Below are 19,873 nucleotides of genomic sequence, written 5' to 3'. Positions count from 1 at the left end.
ATATTTCAACATACAGCTAGCTATTTGATCTTCATTTCAACAATATTGATAGAGAAAGGTGATATAATATAACAATTATCATGAAACATTTACATTTTGTAGTCCATTGTATAATTTAAATAAACATAAATGCAAATTTCGCATGTGGAAAAAGTAAGTACACCCTTGGCTCTAATAGGTGGTATTTTCCCCTTTGGCAGAAACAACCTCAAGTAGACGTTTCTTATAACTGTCTACCAGTCTCTGACATCGACTGGGAGAAATTTTTGCCCACTCCTCCATGCAGAATTCTTTCAGCTGTGCGATGTTTGAGGGGTTTCTTGCATGCACAGCCCGTTTCAAATCCCCCTACAACATCTCGATGGGATTTAGATCCGGGCTTTGACTTGGCCATTCCAGAACCCTCCATTTCTTTATTTTCAGCCATTCCTTGGTGGATTTACTGGTAGGTTTAGGGTCATTGTCATGTTGCAAGGTCCCCCATATATATATATATATATATATATATATATATATATATATATATATATATATATTATATATATATATATATATATATATATATATATATACATACATATATATATATATACATATATATACATACATATATATATATATACATATATATATATATATATATATATATATATATATATATATATATATATATATATATATGTAGTGTTACGGTTTTCCGCCACCCTTCTTACCCTTACCAAGGGGGGATTAAGCCCCTTGTTCTTTCTGGGCCTGGCGTAACCGAGAGACTTGAAACGCCTCTTCCGGGCGAACGCAAGGTAGGGTTTCGGGACCAAGTCTCGCTCGTACCTAAATACTTGCGCTGCCGCGGAAGCGAGGAACCAAGCCTCGCAGGAGCCATGTGTAATTTGAGTACACCGAGTGGATTGCGTACCACGTGGTCCGTGCAGTCACTGTTAATATCGGACCCCGATTCGAGCGGTTCTATTCGTACCACGCTTAGTCAATGATGGAAAACACAAGAACAATCGAATGGAAGGAAGAACACAGGTTTAATTATTATTCCCAATATTATGTACAATGATCGGGAGAAGCAGAGACACAGAGCAGAAATTAAGCAGTCGTATTATAAAACGCAGACATGGGCCCGTTCGCACTCACACAGGGAAATTGCAGGCAGGATGATGTTCAGGCCAAACGCGCCGACTTGGTCGTCCAGGAACGGCCCCGTCCGGCTCTCCTCGGTCACAGCACGTCCCGCGATGATGGCAAGCAGGCGGTGGAAGGATCCTCGTAGCGCATCTCTCGAACAAAAGCATATGTTGAGGCAGGAAGGCGGGAAAGAATGTACGCATCTCTCGGCGCGGCTGGCGGTTCCACAGCGCGTTTAGCAACCAGCGCGCTATCACTCGCGTAACTCAATGCACTATAGCGGCTCGGCTTCGAGCTCAACCGAGCGTCACTTTAATATGAGCGCGTATCTTGGTTCATGTGCGTCTTTCTCCGATCTCGTATCTTTCAAAGTCCTCTGCTGACCATGCTCCTTCAACTCCTCTGCTCACTCGTCAGTCCTCAAATGCCAACTCACCGCACTCCTGCTCACTGCCAACTGCTCGACGCTTCTCGACTCCTCACTCAATGCCAACTCACCGCCAACTCCTCCTGGTGGCTTTGCGCAACGGTTATATCGACATGCCCTGAGCCTTCTCGAGCCTTCCAACCACGCCCTGTGACGCAGTGCTGCAGCCACATCATGTGAGCCCTGATTGGCGGCTCGCGCTTACCGTCCTTCTTCGGCGCCCTCATTCGGTCCCGACCCGACCTGCTAGGCTGGCCTCGTGTTAATTCGCGCCAAAAAGCCAAGGCAGCACAAAGAGGCGTGAGAGGCATAAGGCAATTGAGGCAGCATAAGGCAATGGAGGCTATGAAAGGACCTATTCTCCTTACTCTACTCAACGCAAAACTAACACAGGAAAAGGACTATTCTCACACATACTATGAAATAACTGAACTACCACGAGGCTACGTGTTGTTTGTGTGACTAACTATGAGGGGGAAATTTAACCTTTATTATACAACCTCAAAACCGCAACAATATATATATATATTGTGGAAGCTGTGCTCGCACGATAAAATCGGACAAAATGGACGACGTCAGGAATTAGCTTTCTCTGAGCTATTTATTCCCAGCTCACTCAAACGAACTCCAAAGCACTGAATCAGCCCATCGAACGGGCGGCAATATATATCAGAAACTCAACACACAAAAGCCACACCTCTCAGGCGGGGCGTGGTATGCAAATAGATAAGCCACGCCTCTCAACGGGGCGTGGTATGCAAGGCAAGCGTTCGCCCGGTAAAGGCAAGTCTCAACACGCCCGGGCGAGTCCGGACACGTGACCGCTCGCCGGTTGCGTCATCGGCCGGTGCAGAGTAATTGTGTCATGCTACCGGTAACCGCTACACGTGCCCCCCCAGAATTAACATGCACCGGGAGAGTCAGTTTGAGGGGGGTCTTGATGACCCGGCCAAAACGACCCCTGATGATTCGTGTGGGGGTGGTAGGTGGCGGGGCGGTGGATGGCCGGGCGGGGGGCCTGGTTGATGGGGGACGGCCGCGACGTGGAGGAAGGGCCAACCGTGGAGGTTGGTCGAGGTACAAATGGGCTGGCTTGAGGCGGTCCACGGAGATGCGGTCCGCCTTGCCGCCGATGTCGATGGTGAACGACTTGTCGTCCCTCTTCAGGACCCAGAAAGGTCCATCGTACGGCGGCCGGAGCGGTCCCCGGTGTGCGTCGTGCCGGATAAAAACGTACTCCGCAGTGCGAAGTGCTGGGGGGATGTGGGGTTGGGGGCAGCCGTGGTGGGACGTGGGCAAGGGGGCAAATCTCCTGGCGGCCACCTGGAGGACCGAACGTTGGTGAGCCGCGGACCAGGGGCCGGTGGCGTCAGGGATGAATTCGCCCGGCACGTGCAGTGGCTGGCCGTAGACCAGCTCGGCGGTGGAAGCCTGGAGGTCCTCTTTAGGGGCCGTTTGGAGGCCCAATAGGACCCACGGGAGCCTGTCGGCCCAACCATCGTCCTGGAGAATGGCCCTGAGAGCGGCCTTCATCGAGCGGTGGACCCGCTCGCACAAGCCTTTGGCTTGGGGGTAGTAGACCGTGGTGCGGTGAAGCTTGACCCCCAAGGCCTGGGCGACCGCGCCCCAAAGCTCGGAGGTGAATTGCGGGCCTCTATCGGAGGAGATGTCCGAGGGGGCGCCAAAACGGGCAATCCAGGTGCCAATGAAGGCCTGCGCCTCGTCGGCAGATGTTGTTGATGCCAGCGGGATGGCCTCCGCCCACCTGGTGGTCCTGTCCACCATTGTGAGGAGGTGGGTGAAGCCCCGCGAGGAAGGAAGGGGTCCCACAAGGTCCACATTGACGTGGTTGAAGCGCTGCGCGGGCACGCTGAATGGTGCCAAGGGGGCCTGGGTGTGCCGGTGGACCTTCGCGCGCTGGCAGGCGACACAGGCATTGGCCCAGTCGCGAACGTCTTTACGGAGCCCGTGCCAGACGAATTTCGCTGCCACGAGCTTCTGTGATGCTTTCCGGCCTGGGTGGGAAAGGCCATGGAGGGCGTCAAAAATGTGCCGCCGCCATCCGGTGGGCACAATGGGGCGAAGTTGTCCCAGGGAGACGTCGCACAGAACTGTGCCTGTGTCCTCGAAGGGGACGTCGGCCAACCGCAGGCCTGTGTCCGCTCTCCGGAAGGCTTGCACCGTGGGGTCAGCGGTCTGGTCAGCCGCCATGCGGGTGAAGTCCACACCCAGGTGGACGGCATTCGCGCCGGACCGGGAGAGGCAATCGGCCACAACGTTGTCCTTGCCCGCGACGTGCCGGATGTCCGTCGTAAATTCGGACATGGCGGAGAGGTGGCGCTGCTGGCGGGCCAACCACGGCTCCGTAACCTTGGCCATGGCGAAGACCAGGGGTTTGTGGTCCACAAACGCCGTGAACGGGCGGCCCCCCAAAAGATGGCGGAAGTGGCGAACAGCCAGGTAAAGTCCGAGGAGCTCGCGGTCGAAAGCGTTAGACTTGCGCTCGTTAGGGCAAAGCTGCCGGCTGAAGAAGGCCAGCGGTTGCCAAGCTCCGTTCACCCACTGTTCATGCACGGCGCCCACCGCGCAGTCGGAAGCGTCCGTGGTGAAGGCGATGGGTGCGTCGAGTGCTGGGTGCGCCAGCATGGTCGCGTTGGTGAGGGCCAGCTTAGCGCCCGTGAATGCCACGTCCATCTCTGTGGTCCAGGCGACGACGTGCTTGGCCGGCTTGCCCCGGAGGGCTTCGTACAGGGGGCGCATGAGTTGGGTGGCGCGAGGCACGGATCGGTGGTAGAAATTTACCATCCCCAAAAATTCCTGTAGGGCCTTGATGGAGCGAGGGCGCGGGAAACTTGTGACTGCCTCCACCTTGGTAGGCAGCGGGATGGCCCCGCGCTTCGTGATGCAGTGCCCCAGGAAGTCGACGGCCGTTACGCCAAACTTGCATTTCGCCGGGTTGATGATGAGGCCGTGCTGGGCGAGGCGCTCAAAAAGCGTGCGCAGGTGGACCAGGTGCTCCGCCCGGGAAGTGCTGGCGATGAGAATGTCATCCAGGTAGACGAACAGAAAGGTGAGATCGCACAACACACTGTCCATCAGCCGCTGGAAGGCCTGGGCCGCGTTCTTAAGGCCGAATGGCATTCGGAGGAACTCGAAGAGGCCAAAAGGTGTAATTACAGCTGTCTTCGGAATGTCGGCCAGCCGGACAGGTACCTGGTGGTAGCCCCGAATGAGGTCGACCTTGGAGAAGATCACCCACCCCGCCAAACGGGCGGAAAAGTCCTGTATGTGTGGTATCGGGTACCGGTCGGGGGTGGTGGCATCGTTGAGGCGGCGGTAATCGCCGCATGGTCGCCATCCGCCACCCGGTTTGGGCACGATGTGCAGGGGCGAGGCCCACGCGCAATTCGAGCGCCGCACAATTCACAATCGCTCCAGCGCGTCGAATTCCGCCTTCGCTACGGCGAGTTTGACCGGGTTGAGGCGGCAAGCCCTGGCGTAGACCGGTGGACCTGTGGTCGGGATGTGGTGTTCGACGCCGTGCTTGACGGCGACGGCCGAAAACATCGGCTGCGTGAGGGCAGGAAACTCGGCGAGTAGGCGGGTGAAATCGTCCGTGGCCGGGAGCGCGCAGGCTAGCTTAGTTGGAGCGGAGCCGCTCAATGAGCAAGCGAGTGAGCTGAAGGTCTCCGCATTGATGAGCCGACGCCGTTTGATGTCGACCAAAAGCCCATGCGCGCAAAGAAAATCTGCATCCAGCAAGGCCATGGGCACGTTCGCCGTGATGAAGTCCCACCTGAAGCGCTGGCCCCCGACGCAGAATGCGACGCTGTGCGAACCGAAGGTGCGGATGGAGGAACCGTTTGCGGCGACCAAAGCGGGGCCGCAAAGCGCGGCCTGTTTGTCCTCCACCGAGGCGGGTATCACGCTCAGCTGAGCACCGGTGTCACACAAAAAACGCCGCCCGGACTCCGTGTCCGTGATAAACAGAAGGCTGCCTGAATGGCCGATGCTCATGGCAGGCAGCGAGCACCGGCCTGGTCGTTTCCCGACCCGCCGAAAGTGCACGGTGGGCACGAAAGTGCACGCCAAAGTGCCGAAAGTGCATGGTGCACGGTTCTGGCCTTCTGCCCGAACCTGGCGTGGTAATAGCACATGGCCCGCTCTGGTGGAGGCTCCGGCGGTCGCGTCGGGTTCGATCGACGGGGCGTCGCGGCGGCCGCAGCCGTCAGTGGCGCGGACTCGGCAAGTGGAGGCACCGGTCGTGGCGCGGGCGTTGCCTCGGTCGGCCCAGGGTCCCAGGCGGCCGCTCCGACCTTTTCGCCTGGCCGAGCAAAATTTATCGGCCTCCTTGGCCAGGGCGCGAGGGTCCATGATGGGCGAATTAGCCAAAGCTAACCGTACCTGCCCGGGTAGCCGCTGGAGGAACAGCTCGTGGAAGAGGAAGTCCGGGCTGTGGTCACCGAGAAGAGCAAGCATGTGGTCCATGCTTTCGGGTGGACGGGCCTCGCCCAGCTCCGGGAGGTGTAGTAGTTGTCGTGTGCGTTCAGTCTCCGTGAGTCCAAACGCACCGAGGAGTAGGTCTTTGAGCGCGCCATATTTGTCGGCGTCCGGCGGGTGCTGGAGGAAGCTCAGAACCCGGGAAGCGGAGGAGGCGTTGAGCGCGGAGACCACGTGGTGGTAGCGCGTCGTGTCCTCCGTAATGTTCCGCAGGGCGAATTGAGAATCCGCTTGAGCAAACCAAACGGCCGCGTGAGATTCCCAAAAGCCCGGGAGCTTCAAAGCTACAGCTGACTCCATTGCCGTGTTCGTAGAAAGGGGTCACCAATTGTGGGAGCTGTGCTCGCACTATAAAATCGGACAAAATGGACGACGCCAGGAATTAGGTTTCTCTGAGCTATTTATTCCCAGCTCACTCAAACGAACTCCAAAGCACTGAATCAGCCCATCGAACGGGTGGCAATATATATCAGAAACTCAACACACAAAAGCCATGCCTCTCAGGCGGGGCGTGGTATGCAAATAGATAAGCCACGCCTCTCAACGGGGCGTGGTATGCAAGGCAAGCCTTCGCCCGGTAAAGGCAAGTCTCAACACGCCCGGGCGAGTCCGGACACGTGACCGCTCGCCGGTTGCGTCATCGGCCGGTGCAGGGTAATTGTGTCATGCTACCGGTAACCGCTACAATATATACATATATATATATACACACAATATAACGTTTCTGGCCCCATTTCTCAATGGTGAAGAATCACTTTTAAAATTCTAGTATCTGCATCTGTATCTGTATCTTCACCAAAATCCAATCATTTCATCATTGTCACACACCCAACTTCACCACCACATTTCATCCGAATGCATCCACAACGTTTTGAGTGGATACGTCCGTAATCACGTCCGTAATCACATAATACTGTTCACAGACAACAAACAGACAGACGAACAGACAGACAGAACACAACTTGATAAATATACAGACAGCCAACTTCACCTCGGCCTCAAGGAGAGTCACCCGTGGGCCCTGCGGATAGGTGGTATCACGTCCGTAATTGCTGAGGGCCACCTAATACTAATGTTGGTAGATGTGAAATCGATTTATACTTGATCAGAAAGACTGCCTTATTTGTATTGAAAGACAAAGAAAAACAATCCTTGTCAGATGAATGAGAAAACAATGAGGTTGTAATAAAATGATGTGACCAAATTGTTTTGACCAAAATTGACCAAATGTTTCCATTCACAATTGCAATAAGCTTTTTGAACAGTTTTGATTTTGATTTTTTTGATTTTATTGCAGTTTTAATGTCAATTCCATATCCTATGTTGCAGGTATATGACCGTTTCCTAGAGCTATTAAATAGATGGATTATATCCATCGCTGCTACTGTGTAATAAAAGTCCACAGGATCCAGGCTTATTGTGAAGTATAAGGACACTCTTCGACGTCACAACGTCGAATGATATGCCTCCGCCCACATTATTACATTATTATAATACTTGTATCAAGTTTGATTTAAATCCATTCAGCTCTGTCCAAGTTAGCACATTTTTACCTGACATGACCTCTGACCTTTGACCTCTTGACCCCAAAATGTAATCAGTTCATGTTTACATCGTTATACATACTTGCACGAAGTTTTAATTTAAATCCCTTCAGCTGTTCACAAATTCTCACATTTTTACCTGACATGACCTCTGACCTTTGGCCTTTGACCTCGGGACCCCAAAATCGATTCAGTTCATCTTTACCTCATTATACATACCTGCACCAAGTTTGACTAAGATCCCTTCAGCCGTTCTCAAGTTTTCGCGGTAACGAAAACCTATCACGGACGGACGGACGGACAGCCGGACGGACAACCTGAAAACATAATGCCTCCGGCGACTTCGTCAGCGGAGGCATAATAAAAAGGTTGTGATACAAGACAAGGTAAGCATGACTGCAGAGTCTCACCAGCTACAAGGGAGTACGGTTGTGGTCCTGGCATAGTGGTGGCCCCTGAAGCCACTGACAGGCTGGTTTTCACCTCATCAAGTCCATTACTCAGAAATTCTGCCGCCTGCAGGTGGGATGAAAGGTATGTTGTAGATCTTTAATGAATGTTAATAAATGCAACTTAAATTTAAGTCAGGATAACTAGATCTATCTAAAACAATATAGTTATGCACATACATTAAATATGTCAACAACAATTAAATGTGGAGGTTATTTAAGTGTCCACATTGAGCCCATGAGGGGCATGGTGTTGAACTGCGCTAACTCTCTCAACTAACATCTGCAGGATGGCCTAGCTTGCAGGTATGCACACGCACCTTGAACCTGTCCAGCTTGGGTTCAAATCCTGACCCAGGTATAAACTGTCATCCTGGTGCTTCTCAGGCGGGCTGATTCATCAATGTGTGTGCCAGTCCCTCGGATGGACGTCAAACTGGGCGTTAAACTTCGCGAAGAGCAGGTGAGCTATCACTGACACCATGAACAAATTCACCATTCCTGCCCTAACTACTGTTGGGGAGGCAATGACAAACCACCCATTCGGCAGAACTGACGCTCTGTACCAGAGTACTGTATGATAACGTACATCACAATACACACGCGCACGCACGCACACTCATGCACACACACTCACGCACACACACACACACCATAAAACTGAAACTAAAAACATGGCCGCTGCCTTCTGTAGGTACACCGCATAATGACGACCACACAGCTGGAACATTAACGGCACAGCAATGACAAAACTAGACTTTTAGATCAGCAAGGTGGTGGTGTTCACCAGGTGATAAGGACTGATTTTACCTTAAAACCATACCTAGATTAAGGTCAGCAAGAGTTCAAACCCCTCGATGGCAAAAAAAAAGTTGTCACGAAGCCAACAAGACAACAGAAGGGAGTACCGGCAACTCGGTACCAAAGGTGATATGCACACAAAGTCGACACCTGAGCATATAATATATATATATATTTGTTTCCAAAATCAAGGCTTGTGGAAAAGCTATAGATAACACAGAATAGAATAGAACAGCTAGAAGACAGTGGAAAGTAGGGAAACTTAGCAAAATAAGGTAGAGGGACAACAACAAATGGACACTTGGAGGGAGAATGAATGAAGGGAAGAATGATAAAGTAAGGGGAGCAGGAGGAAGGGGGATGAAGACAAAGGGTTGAATGAGCCTGACACATAGCAATAGGAGAAAAGGGGATTTGGGGAAGAAGAAGAAGAAGAAGAACCACATTTATAGGCCTTTTCCCCACAGAGCAGGGGTTGGCCTTTTTCAGGCACAGTGGTCCCATTTTTGAAGCAATGTTTTACAGCTGGATGCCCTTCCTGCCGCCAGCCCTGTTAGTCGCCTCTTGCGACACACAGGGAATTACCAGTGAACTGGTACTCAATTTGCCGACCTCGGAAGGATGACAGGCTGAGTCAACCCACCTGGCGTTGTATTCAGTGATTGACCGGGATTGCGAACACAGGATCCTAGGATCCCAAGCCGGCACCCTAACCGCTAAGCCAACACCAGGCTGTGAAAGGGGAATTGGGGATGAAATGGAAATGAAAAAAAAAGAGGGTGATGGAAAGGACTTCCGTTTCCGGTCTTGCTGGCGAGCGTTCGTTTTTTCGCAGCTCCACATGCTCTCCATCGAAATCGAAGTTAAGTAATTGTTCCCATTTTGTATTTTCGTTAAAACTGTATTTATTTTATGGTGTATGTACGTATATTGTCCCGACAAAGATTTTCGGTGCAAATCTTTCATACCTGTATTGAAAATCGTGTTAATTCGTGTCGTCTTGAGGCCTTGTACAGTGTACACTGTACAACCTTGAGGCTTTGTTTTTCTCTCAGCGGTCTGTCGTTTGTGATCCAATAACTTTCGTTCTCTGTTTTCCCAGTCTTTTCACCCCATAGCGTACTTCCTTATGTAAATCTCAACTAAAAAAAACAAAAAAAAAAGACATTACCTTCTCTGTGCTCATTCGTTTATTCATTCTTATTCGTTCGTTCGTTCTTCGACCACGTGTTTCTCCCCCATTTCCCCAGATAGATTGTCAAATTTCAACTCGTTATTTTATCGTCCATGCGATATTGTTTGATTATAGTTAGTTTTGGTTTGAATTTCCTGTAACTCGTAATTAATTAATCGTGTTCTGCTCCTCGTGTGTGGCCTTGTAGTTGTACCCCCGTCGGTGTTTTGTTAACTTAAGCGTGTTTTGCTTGGCTCTTGGTTTTTTCCCTTCTACCCCGAACATAATACTCTGTCTAACGTTCTAAATCCCCACCCCCCCCCCCCCCAAAAAAACAAAAAAACAAAAACATTTATTTTATTTTCTCCACGTGTACTGTTGTCTCATCCTGTATTTTCTGTCCAGGTGTGCTGTTCGCCCCGCCCCCATTATCTCCTTGCCATCCACCGTTTGCCCTGTTCACGTGACTCGTGGTGGTCCCTCTCGGCTCTCCCCCCGTTGGTATTTTTGTGCATATAAGATTGTTCACAGTTCTGTTTAAATATTATTTAAATATGTTTAACCTTTCCCCTTCTGTGTTTTATTCAGTGGTATATTACAACACGCTGTTTTTCTTCCTATTTAAAAGGCTTTTCTCAATTTCCTCTCCAACTCATTCCACTTCAAAAAAAAGAAATTCAATATCTTATACGTCTCCCTCACTACATGGTCTAAATTCACATTCATTCCATCCCTCCTCCATCGTTCTGAATCAGATTGCTAACTTGAAAATCACAACAAACCCAATTTGTTATCAATGTTCGTCTTTCATTAATCATCCACTTTCTAAACTCCCCTCTTGCCCCTCCCATCCAAATCCCCCCCCTTGCACCTACACTCCTAAACTCCCCCCTTGCCCCTCCACTCGTGAACTCCCCCCTTGCCCTTCCCCTCCTAAACTCCCCCCTTGCCCCTCCCCTCCTAATCCCCCCCTTGCCCCTCCACTCCTGATCTCCCCCCTTGCCCTTCCCCTCCTAAACTCCCCCCTTGCCCCTCCCCGCCAAATCCCCCCCCTTGCCCCTACACTCCTAAACTCCCCCCTTGCCCCTCCACTTCTAAACTTCCCCCTTGCCCCTTCCCTCCAAAACTCCCCCCTTGCCCCTCCCCTCCTAAACTCCCCCCTCACTCCTCCCCTTCAAAACTCCCCCCTAATCCCTCCCATTCAATTCTCCCCCCATACCATTCCTCTCCAATTCTCCCTCCTCCCCCCTCCTCCTCCAAGCTGCCTCCTCCCCACTTCGTCTCCCTTCTATCTCATACCTCCACCCCCCCAAACCTTCGACTTTCCTCTGCCCCCCCTCAAACAACCCCTCACTGTGCCTCATCCCTTCACCATCAAACCTTTCATCCTCCTCATCCTTCCCTTTCTTGGAACTCTTCTGCAACATCTGACACACTATCAACTGCTCTCCCTACCTCCCCCTCTCATCCTTCATCTTACCCTACTCCTCCCCTCCCCTGTCCTGTACCCGATGCTCCCCCTCTCTCTTCATTAGCGGTATGGACCTCAAACATCCGGGGCCTTCGCTCAAACCTGACTGATCTCTCCATACAGGTTGCTTCTGACAATCCAGACTTGATCTGCTTAACAGAGACTTTCCTCCTTCAAGATGTCTCTGATTCCTTAATATCTCTTCCTGGTTACTCCCTCCTCCGGTATGATAGACCTGAGCCTCGGCCTGGTGGTGGGGTGGCTATCTTTGTCAAAAACTCTCTTCCTCACTCTCCTTGCACTGCCCTCTTTCCTCCTCACCCGCAGGAGTACCTCTGGTTACGGCTTCCTCTCCGCTCCCACCTTTTGTTCATATGTGTTCTGTACCGTCCCCCAAACAGTGATGACTCCATCTACATTTCACTGTCTGACAACATGGACCAACTTCTATCCACTCATCCCAACTCTCTCTTCCTCATATGTGGTGACTTCAACTGTCATCATGCCACCTGGTTGGGTGTGGGTTCCTCTCTCACCAGTCATGGCACCTCAGCAAAGGACTTCTGTGACTCACTGGGATTGACACAATCTGTCAATTTCCCGACCCGGATCTCAGCCAATGGAGTATCTTCTCTTCTAGACTTGGTTATGACAAACTTCCCTGCTAATGTCTGCTGCTCTTCTTCTCGTCCAATCGGTTCTTCTGATCATGTGCTTGTCAAAGTGGACATCTCTCTGGCCATTCTCAGAGAGCCTCCTCAGCGTCGACGAGTCTGGCATTTCACTCAGGCCGACTGGGACGGTCTTCAAGCAGCCATCAATCGTCTGGACTGGTCTCCCATCTCCACTGCCTCTGACATCAATTCTTCCTGGGAATTCTTCCAAAGCAAACTGATCTCTCTCATGCACAGATTTATCCCATCTCGCCTTCAGTTGTCTTACCCTTCCTCCCGTCCATGGTACACTGAATCTTGTGGTGAGGCAGTTGCCCTGAAACAACTTGCCTTTGCCTCTTGGAAGGCTAATCCAACTGAAGGCAATCTCAGTTCCTTCCACCAAGCTCGGAACAAGTGTGTGTCTAACCTCAGGAGTGCCAGGAAGCACTATCTCTCCTCACTCAAGAATGAACTCTCAAACCTGTCTCCTTCCTCCAAATCCTGGTGGCGTCTGGTCAAATCCGTTTCTGGTGTTTGTTCCCCCTCCATCCCCTCCCTTACCTCAAATGGCCACACAGTTGACATCGCACGTGACAAAGCCGAATGCCTCAACTCTGTGTTCGCCTCAAAATCCTTAGTCCCAAACCCATCTCTCTGTTCCCACCTTTCCCAGTCGAACCCAACTGCTCCTGGACTCTGTGTCCTTCTCTCCTGACAAGGTGGAGGAGTTTTTTGTCAAACCTCGACTCTGATTCTGCAACTGGACCAGACGGCATCAGCCCACGGGTCCTAAAATCCTGCTCTGCCGCTCTATCTCACCCTCTCTCTGTTCTTTTCACCCTATCTTTTGCTCAAGGTCATCTGCCAGCATCCTGGAAATCAGCTAACATTACCGCTTTACACAAAAAAGGTGCAAAAACAGATCCTTGCAACTACAGACCAATCAGCCTGCTCCCAATTATCAGCAAAGTCATGGAATCCATCATTGCTTCGGATATGAAATCTTTCCTCTTCTCCAATGGCTTGATCTCTGATCATCAATTTGGTTTCAGACCAGGTCACTCTACTCTGGACATGCTGCTTCTGCTGTCTCAACAATGGATGGAGGTCCTCAATGCCAAACAGGAAATCAGAGCTGTCTCCCTTGACATATCACGGGCCTTTGATACGGTCTGGCACCCAGCTCTGCTCACCAAACTCTCCTCCTATGGTATCATTGGAAATCTCCATGCATGGCTTGCGGACTTCCTCTCTGGTCGTAGTCAACGTGTGGCCCTGAATGGATTTCTCTCATCTCCCCTTCCTGTTCAGGCTGGAGTTCCCCAAGGAAGTGTGCTGGGCCCTGTGCTTTTTCTGGTCTTTATCAATGATCTCTCTGACTCTCTGGAAAATCCTCTCTATCTCTTTGCTGATGACTCCACTCTCTGCCGCTCCATTCCTCTTCCCTCAGATCGGCAGTCTGCAGCCTCCTCACTCTCTGAAGACCTGGACAAAATCACAGATTGGTCAAACAAGTGGAACATGTCTTTCAATCCTGACAAATCTCACTCTCTTACTATGTCTCCCCGAAAAGATCGACTGGACAACCCTCCCATCTACTTTCTCAACAATCCTCTCCAAGAAGTTCTGTCGCTCAAGCTTTTGGGTCTCACTATCTGCCATGATCTTTCTTGGGAAAACCACATTTCCAAGCTGGCCTCCAAAGCCAGTGGCCGACTGGGCATCCTCCGTCGTGCGAAGTCCTTCCTCGGCACACCTGAGCTCCTCACCACATACAAGGCTTTCATCCGCAGCTCAATGGAATACTGTTCTCCCCTATGGGCCGGTGCTCCTGCCTCACACCTGGCTCGTCTTCACGCTGTTGAAACCAAAGCTTTCAGAATTATCGGAATCTCCCGCGATGAAGCTATCTCTGAGGGCCTTTCACTCACTCACCGCAGGCAGGTAGGTGGTCTTTCTGTCTTCTACCGACTCCTTTCCGGCCTTGCTCCCCCAGCTCTCTCTGTGCTCTGTCCCCCAAATATTCCTACAGGTCGCACAAGATCTGCCAGCAACCCTCTGATGGTTAAACTGCCGAAATCTCGGCTCTCTGCTCACCTTCACTCTTTCATTCCTCTTTTCTCCCGCCTCTGGAACAAACTCCCACACTCCCTTCAATCCCTCTCCTCCCTCCAGGTCTTTAAAACAGCTGTTCACCACCATCTCTTATCTTCCCCCATCCAAAACCTTGATCTTTTCTACCCCCACTAATTCACCCCAGATCCACCTTGTTTGAAATTCCAACTTCTTTCCTGGAAATCCTGGCAGTGTCCATATGTTTATACCTCTCCCACCCCCCCCCCCTTCACATGCCTCCCCCCCAAAGCCCTCTCCCTCCCACAGATCTCTCGATGTCTCCATGTCTCTCGGTAGCTGCTCTCAAATGTTGTGTTTGTGTCCTTCCCCCTCTCTCCCCATCTTGTCTACCGCTCCCGATGTTATTTGTTTTATGTGTCTGTTTGTCTTTCTGTGTGATTAATGTTCGCTCTTTCACGAGCCTCGATCTTGTATACAAAAAAAAAGAAAAAAAAGAAAAAAGGAGATAGTACAATAACCAAGATAGAAGTGGTTGGCTTGGGGAGGGCTAATTATGGTAGAAAAGATCATTGGTGTGGATGGGGTGGGAGGGGTGTGATCTGAGGTGGTGATGAACAGCCATTTTGAAGCCATGTGGGGGAAAATAGGATATTGAACAGACTGAGGAAGTTGGTTCCACAGATGAGAGAAAACATTAACAAACAAGTGAAGTTGAGCAATGAGCCTGGGTGGTCAGAGTTTCACCAGAAGTGGGTTACTAGCAGACAGCGTGTGCCCTGCAAAAGTCGGGGAGGGGACAGATCAAGGAAATGGCAGAGGGGAGTGCTAATGAGGGTGGGAACACAAGAGGTGTGCACTCGGGACAGAACTGGGGGTGTGGCGGCGGGTTTATAAAGATCACAGAAAGGGCAGAGAGTGCAAGACCAAAAAGGAGACGGTACAGATCAGTCTGCAATGCGAGAGTAGCAGGCCCAGAGACTCCACTTAATTGCAGGAGATTCCAATGACTTGGAGAGCCTTGGACTCCATGCCACAAAGGCGTAAAAGGCGCGAGGCAGGAGCGCCAGCCCAAAAGGGAGAGTTACGCTGCTCTCCTCTATATATGGGATTTTCACGGGTTTATTGTCACATTTTGACGTCATGCAGACCTTTATGGAAGTGTAACACTTTTATGATGGTCTCTTAGCAATGTACATATTGCGTATGTAAAAGTTGCAGCATTTTGTCTCTACTTCCCTTTCTTTTGACTATACATCCTCCATTATACTCTATATTCTGTAGTCGTATATCATCTTGTCCAAGCATAATGTTTCCTTCTCTTCCTCTCTGTTATTCTCCGTTTTCTCTCATACAGTATCTTCTTCCCTTATTAATTGTTTTTATTTCATCTACATTTACTTCTCCTTCCCTAATTTCATCCAGCATATGTAATATGGAATTGCTCCTGGAATCGAATGATCCAGCCAGGTTTTCTATAATTCGTTATGAACCGCACTATTATTTAGGCCTATTTTTAAATCCACTTTAAAAATTATTTGGTTGGCAAACCTGCATCTGCTTTAATTTTAAAAAGATGGAGAGCTGTGCTGCTTATTTCAATTTTGTTATTACTGTGTTGTACTGGGTGGAGGAAAGGGGATGAGGAAGCACGTGCTGGAAATATAGAGAGCGGCGTTTCCATTATTCTCCCTCTGCAACAGAACATGCTCTTTCGATGAAATCAAAACCATAACGAATACTTGAATGGCACTCGGTAAAGAGTATGCCTCCACCTGGCTGAACAGTTAACGTTTTACATCCCACTGATAGGCCGGATCCGGACCTGAACCAAAATTGAATCATTTTGTCCTTGTCACACACCCGACCTCTCCACTAAATTTCGTCCGAATTCGTCCACAATTTTTTGAGATATCCTGTTCAAATCAGACAGGCAGACAGACAGACGGGGGGGGGGGGGGGGGACATAACCTCCACCGACCTTCGGTGGCGGAGGTAATTAAAAGCCAAAATGCATATTTCTTGTGCTGAAACTATAGATTTAAAAAAACGTTTTCGATTTTTGACCATGCAGTGATTCATTCTTTGAGTTGTCTGGTCATCTGGGCTTGTTGCCAGGCCAAACCAGGCCAGACTATAAGCCGTCATCCGAAGGTACACCGTCCCGAAGATGGTCGTTCAGCTTGGGACCGTCTGCTAGGATTCGTTTATTACTGGTACCAGACTCGTTGATGTCATGGTTTGAGCGTCCGCTCTGGATCTGGGAGGTTGGTGGTTCAAACTGAGTCATACCGAAGACTTACAAAAATGGCATGTGCTGCTTCCTTGCTTGACATTAGCATTTAAGAAGGTAACAGCACGGATATTCCCCATAGGTTGGCATCCATGGGGAGGAGGAAACAATCTAGAAAGAAAATAACCGAGAAAGGAGACCTGTTGTGTCTCTCATCTACAATAACCTAGAAAGGAAGAGTGGGCTTGGGGGAGGGCTTATGGTGGTAGAAAAGATCATGGTTGGTGGATGGGGTGGGGAGGGAGGGGTGCGAGCTGAGGTGATGATGAACAGCCATTTTGAAGCCATGGAGGGAAAAATAGGATTGATCAGACTGAGGAAGTTGGTTCAAACCGATTTGATTTTTGCATCCAGATCATTTTGGGAACAAAAAACGTGACAGAGAGGTGAGGATATGAGCATCTGTCAGGAGTGTGCCATCTCCCTCTCACCTGGGACGGAAAGCCCACAAGGGCAATCCTTTAGGGTAAGAGATGCACACAAAGTGCATTAAATATATATATATATATATATATATATATATAAAACCCTGGTGTTGGGCTAGTGGCTAGGGTGCTGGCTTAGGATACCTACGATCCTGGGTTCGAATCCGGGTCGATCGCTGAATTAACGCTAGGGGGGTTGAACTCAGCCTGTCATACCTTCCGAGGTCGGCTAATTGAATACCAGTTCACTGGTAATTCCCTGGTTGTCGTTAAACGCGGCAAAAAGGGTTGGCGTCAGGAAGGGCATCCGGCTGCAAAACATTGCTTCAAAAAGGGGACCAAAAAACAACAACAACCACGGTTCCCGAAAAAGGCCAACCCCAGCTTTGTGGGGAAAAATGGCCTCTAAAGGTGGTTATTTTATATATTTATATATATATATATATATTTATATAAACCAGTAAAGTATGTTTGTTTGTTTGTTTGTCCTCTTATAACTCGAGAACTACTCATCGCAGAGCAAAACCAAAGGCATATTCGGAATCAGTACGTCTCAGAGCAACTACAGCACACCTTAAAATTTAAAAAAAATTCGCGTTTTAAAATTATGACGTCATCAGCGTATTTCGGAACGTTAATTTTTCAACTTCATATTCGGAATCAGTACGTCCCAGAGAAACTTCGTAACGTTAATTTTTCAACTTCATCCGATTGACATGCGACCAACGGCATGTGACAGAGAGTGAAACATTTATTTGACGACAATGACGTCCGACTTACGGGTTCGGAATGCGGGACCAATGCCATTTGACAGGGAATAAAAAATAAATGCGACATTCAATTGACGACAATGACTTCCGACTTGACTCCCCCCTCCACCCTACCCCCTCCCCTCCCCCTCCCCCCTCTCCCTCCCCCTCCCCTTCTCCCCTCCCTCTCCCCTCCCCCCTCCCCCTCCCCTTCCCCTCCCCCTCACCCTCCACTCCCCCCTCTTCTCCCCTCTCCCCTCCCCCTCCCATCCCTCCCCCTCCCCCTCCCCATCACCCCCTCTTCTCCCCTCTCCTCCTCCCCCTCCCCCTCCCCCCTCTTCTCTCCTCCCCCCCTCTTCTCCCCTCCCCCCCTCTTCTCCCCTCCCCACCCTCTCCTCCCCTCCCCCCCCGTTCCCCTCCCCTCCCCTTCCCCCTCCCCTCCCTTCCCCCGCCATGCCGGGTACTTCTGCTAGTATGTATGTATATATATATATATATATATATATATATATATATATATATATATATATATATATATATATATATATATATATACAGTATATATATATATATTTCTAAATGGGTCTAAATGGGTCTTGCAAGGGAGCCATGCCTTTGAAAACATGTCAACTTGTTTTATGCTGTTGCTTAGGACTGCAAGAGGCTAAGTAATCATATGAAAACTTTAGGGCAGGTGACATAACACCACTACTTAAACCTATGTCCCGATCGCGCATTAGCAATACTTTGTGCCTGTTGTTTGTGTCGTTTATGACATCCTTTAAAATGTTAAGTTTCCTGTTTGGCAGCCAAACAAAATTAAAATTGAAAATCATTCCAGACAGGCAGACAGTGTAAAAATATGATCGCACTCCTCTCTGTGCGTGTGAGATCGGGGCAAATTCAGAGACAAAGTACTGTTCAACAGCAGATTTGTTTTCCAATTCATGTTCCGATTCGTGTTCAAAATCTAACATTTGATTTCAATGAAGTTGTTCCTCTCTCGAATGCCACCTACACGATGGACCCAGGTTGCGCTTATTCCAAATCATTAGAGAGGCGGAGATTGGCGTGTCTGATCTGCCAATCATTTCGCCAATCTAAACCAGAAACATCCTCGACTCTGCAAGGCGGTTCTGAAGACGAAGAAGTTGTTCCTCGATCATAAACTGATGTTTGGGGAGAGACTGATGGACGGACATGAACCAATTGTTTAACCCCGCTTTTTGGATCGGGGTAATATGTGCGGGGTAATAAGTTGGTGAGTACAAAACGTTTTTCACTTGTCCATGCATTTGGGTAGGTCCCAGGAAGGCTCCCAGCTGAACCCATTACATACATGTTTTACTCATGTATGGATTGAGATGGGAACTCATGTGATTCAGGGAACCCATATATATACCATGCAGGTGTTTACAGTACACATCAGTGTACCTTTACATAGATTACAAGGAAATCGATACAATTTCTACCAATTACCGAGTAATTTATGTAATTTACACCGACGTATACTAATGTATTTATCCAGCACGTGACGTGTAAACAAGCTCCCCCATGAGCCTAAGATCACCTTTAAAAACAAAAAAAAACATCATCATCAGCACAACTTTCATACAGTGTATGAGAATAATTTCTGAAGGTCCTTACTTCTGGTAAATGGTCAGTGTATGAGCCTGGTGTTGGCTTAGCGGTTAGGGTGCCGGCTTGGGATCCTAGGATCCTGGGTTCGAATCCCAGTGATCGCTGAATTAAAACCAGGGGGGTTGACTCAGCCTGTCATCCTTCCGAGGTCGGCAAATTGAGTACCAGTTCACTGGTAATTCATTGTGTGTCGCGAGAGGTGACTAACAGGGTTGGTGGAAGGAAGGGCATCCGGTCCATAAAACATTGCTTCAAAAAGGGGACCACGGTGCCCGAAAAAGGCCTAACCCCTGCTCTGCGGGGAAAAATGGCCTCTAAAGGTGGTTCTTACTTCGATTTCACATTTCCTTAAATCATATAGGTAATGTGTCTGCATTTAGTAAAATAATTGCTGCACACTCATTTATCATAATGCAAATTCTGGACAGGTGCAGGAGCATTAATGGCTGATCCAGCTGAGCCAATCATACGGGGATGTGTATTGGTCCAATCCCAAACGTATAACGCCAAGGGATGCACAACACAGTGCATTCAAA

At 49.5% G+C, this 19,873-nt stretch overlaps 1 protein-coding gene across 2 annotated transcripts in view; it reads right to left on the bottom strand.

The window, feature by feature from the left end:
* Positions 1–19,873, bottom strand: part of LOC137425443 (paired box protein Pax-5-like) — a 154,333-nt gene that overhangs the window by 46,099 nt on the left and 88,361 nt on the right. For both annotated transcript variants that reach the window (XM_068113885.2, XM_078776654.1), the window contains exon 7: positions 8,016–8,121. In XM_068113885.2, coding sequence (XP_067969986.1) covers positions 8,016–8,121 — 106 coding nt within the window. The remainder of the gene's footprint in view (positions 1–8,015; positions 8,122–19,873) is intronic.

This window comes from Myxine glutinosa, chromosome 4 (genome assembly GCF_964187855.1).
Source record: "Myxine glutinosa chromosome 4, kmMyxGlut1.1, whole genome shotgun sequence".
Taxonomy (NCBI): domain Eukaryota; kingdom Metazoa; phylum Chordata; class Myxini; order Myxiniformes; family Myxinidae; genus Myxine; species Myxine glutinosa.
Note: the sequence above shows the minus strand (reverse complement) of the source record. Positions and strands in the feature narration are given on the sequence as shown.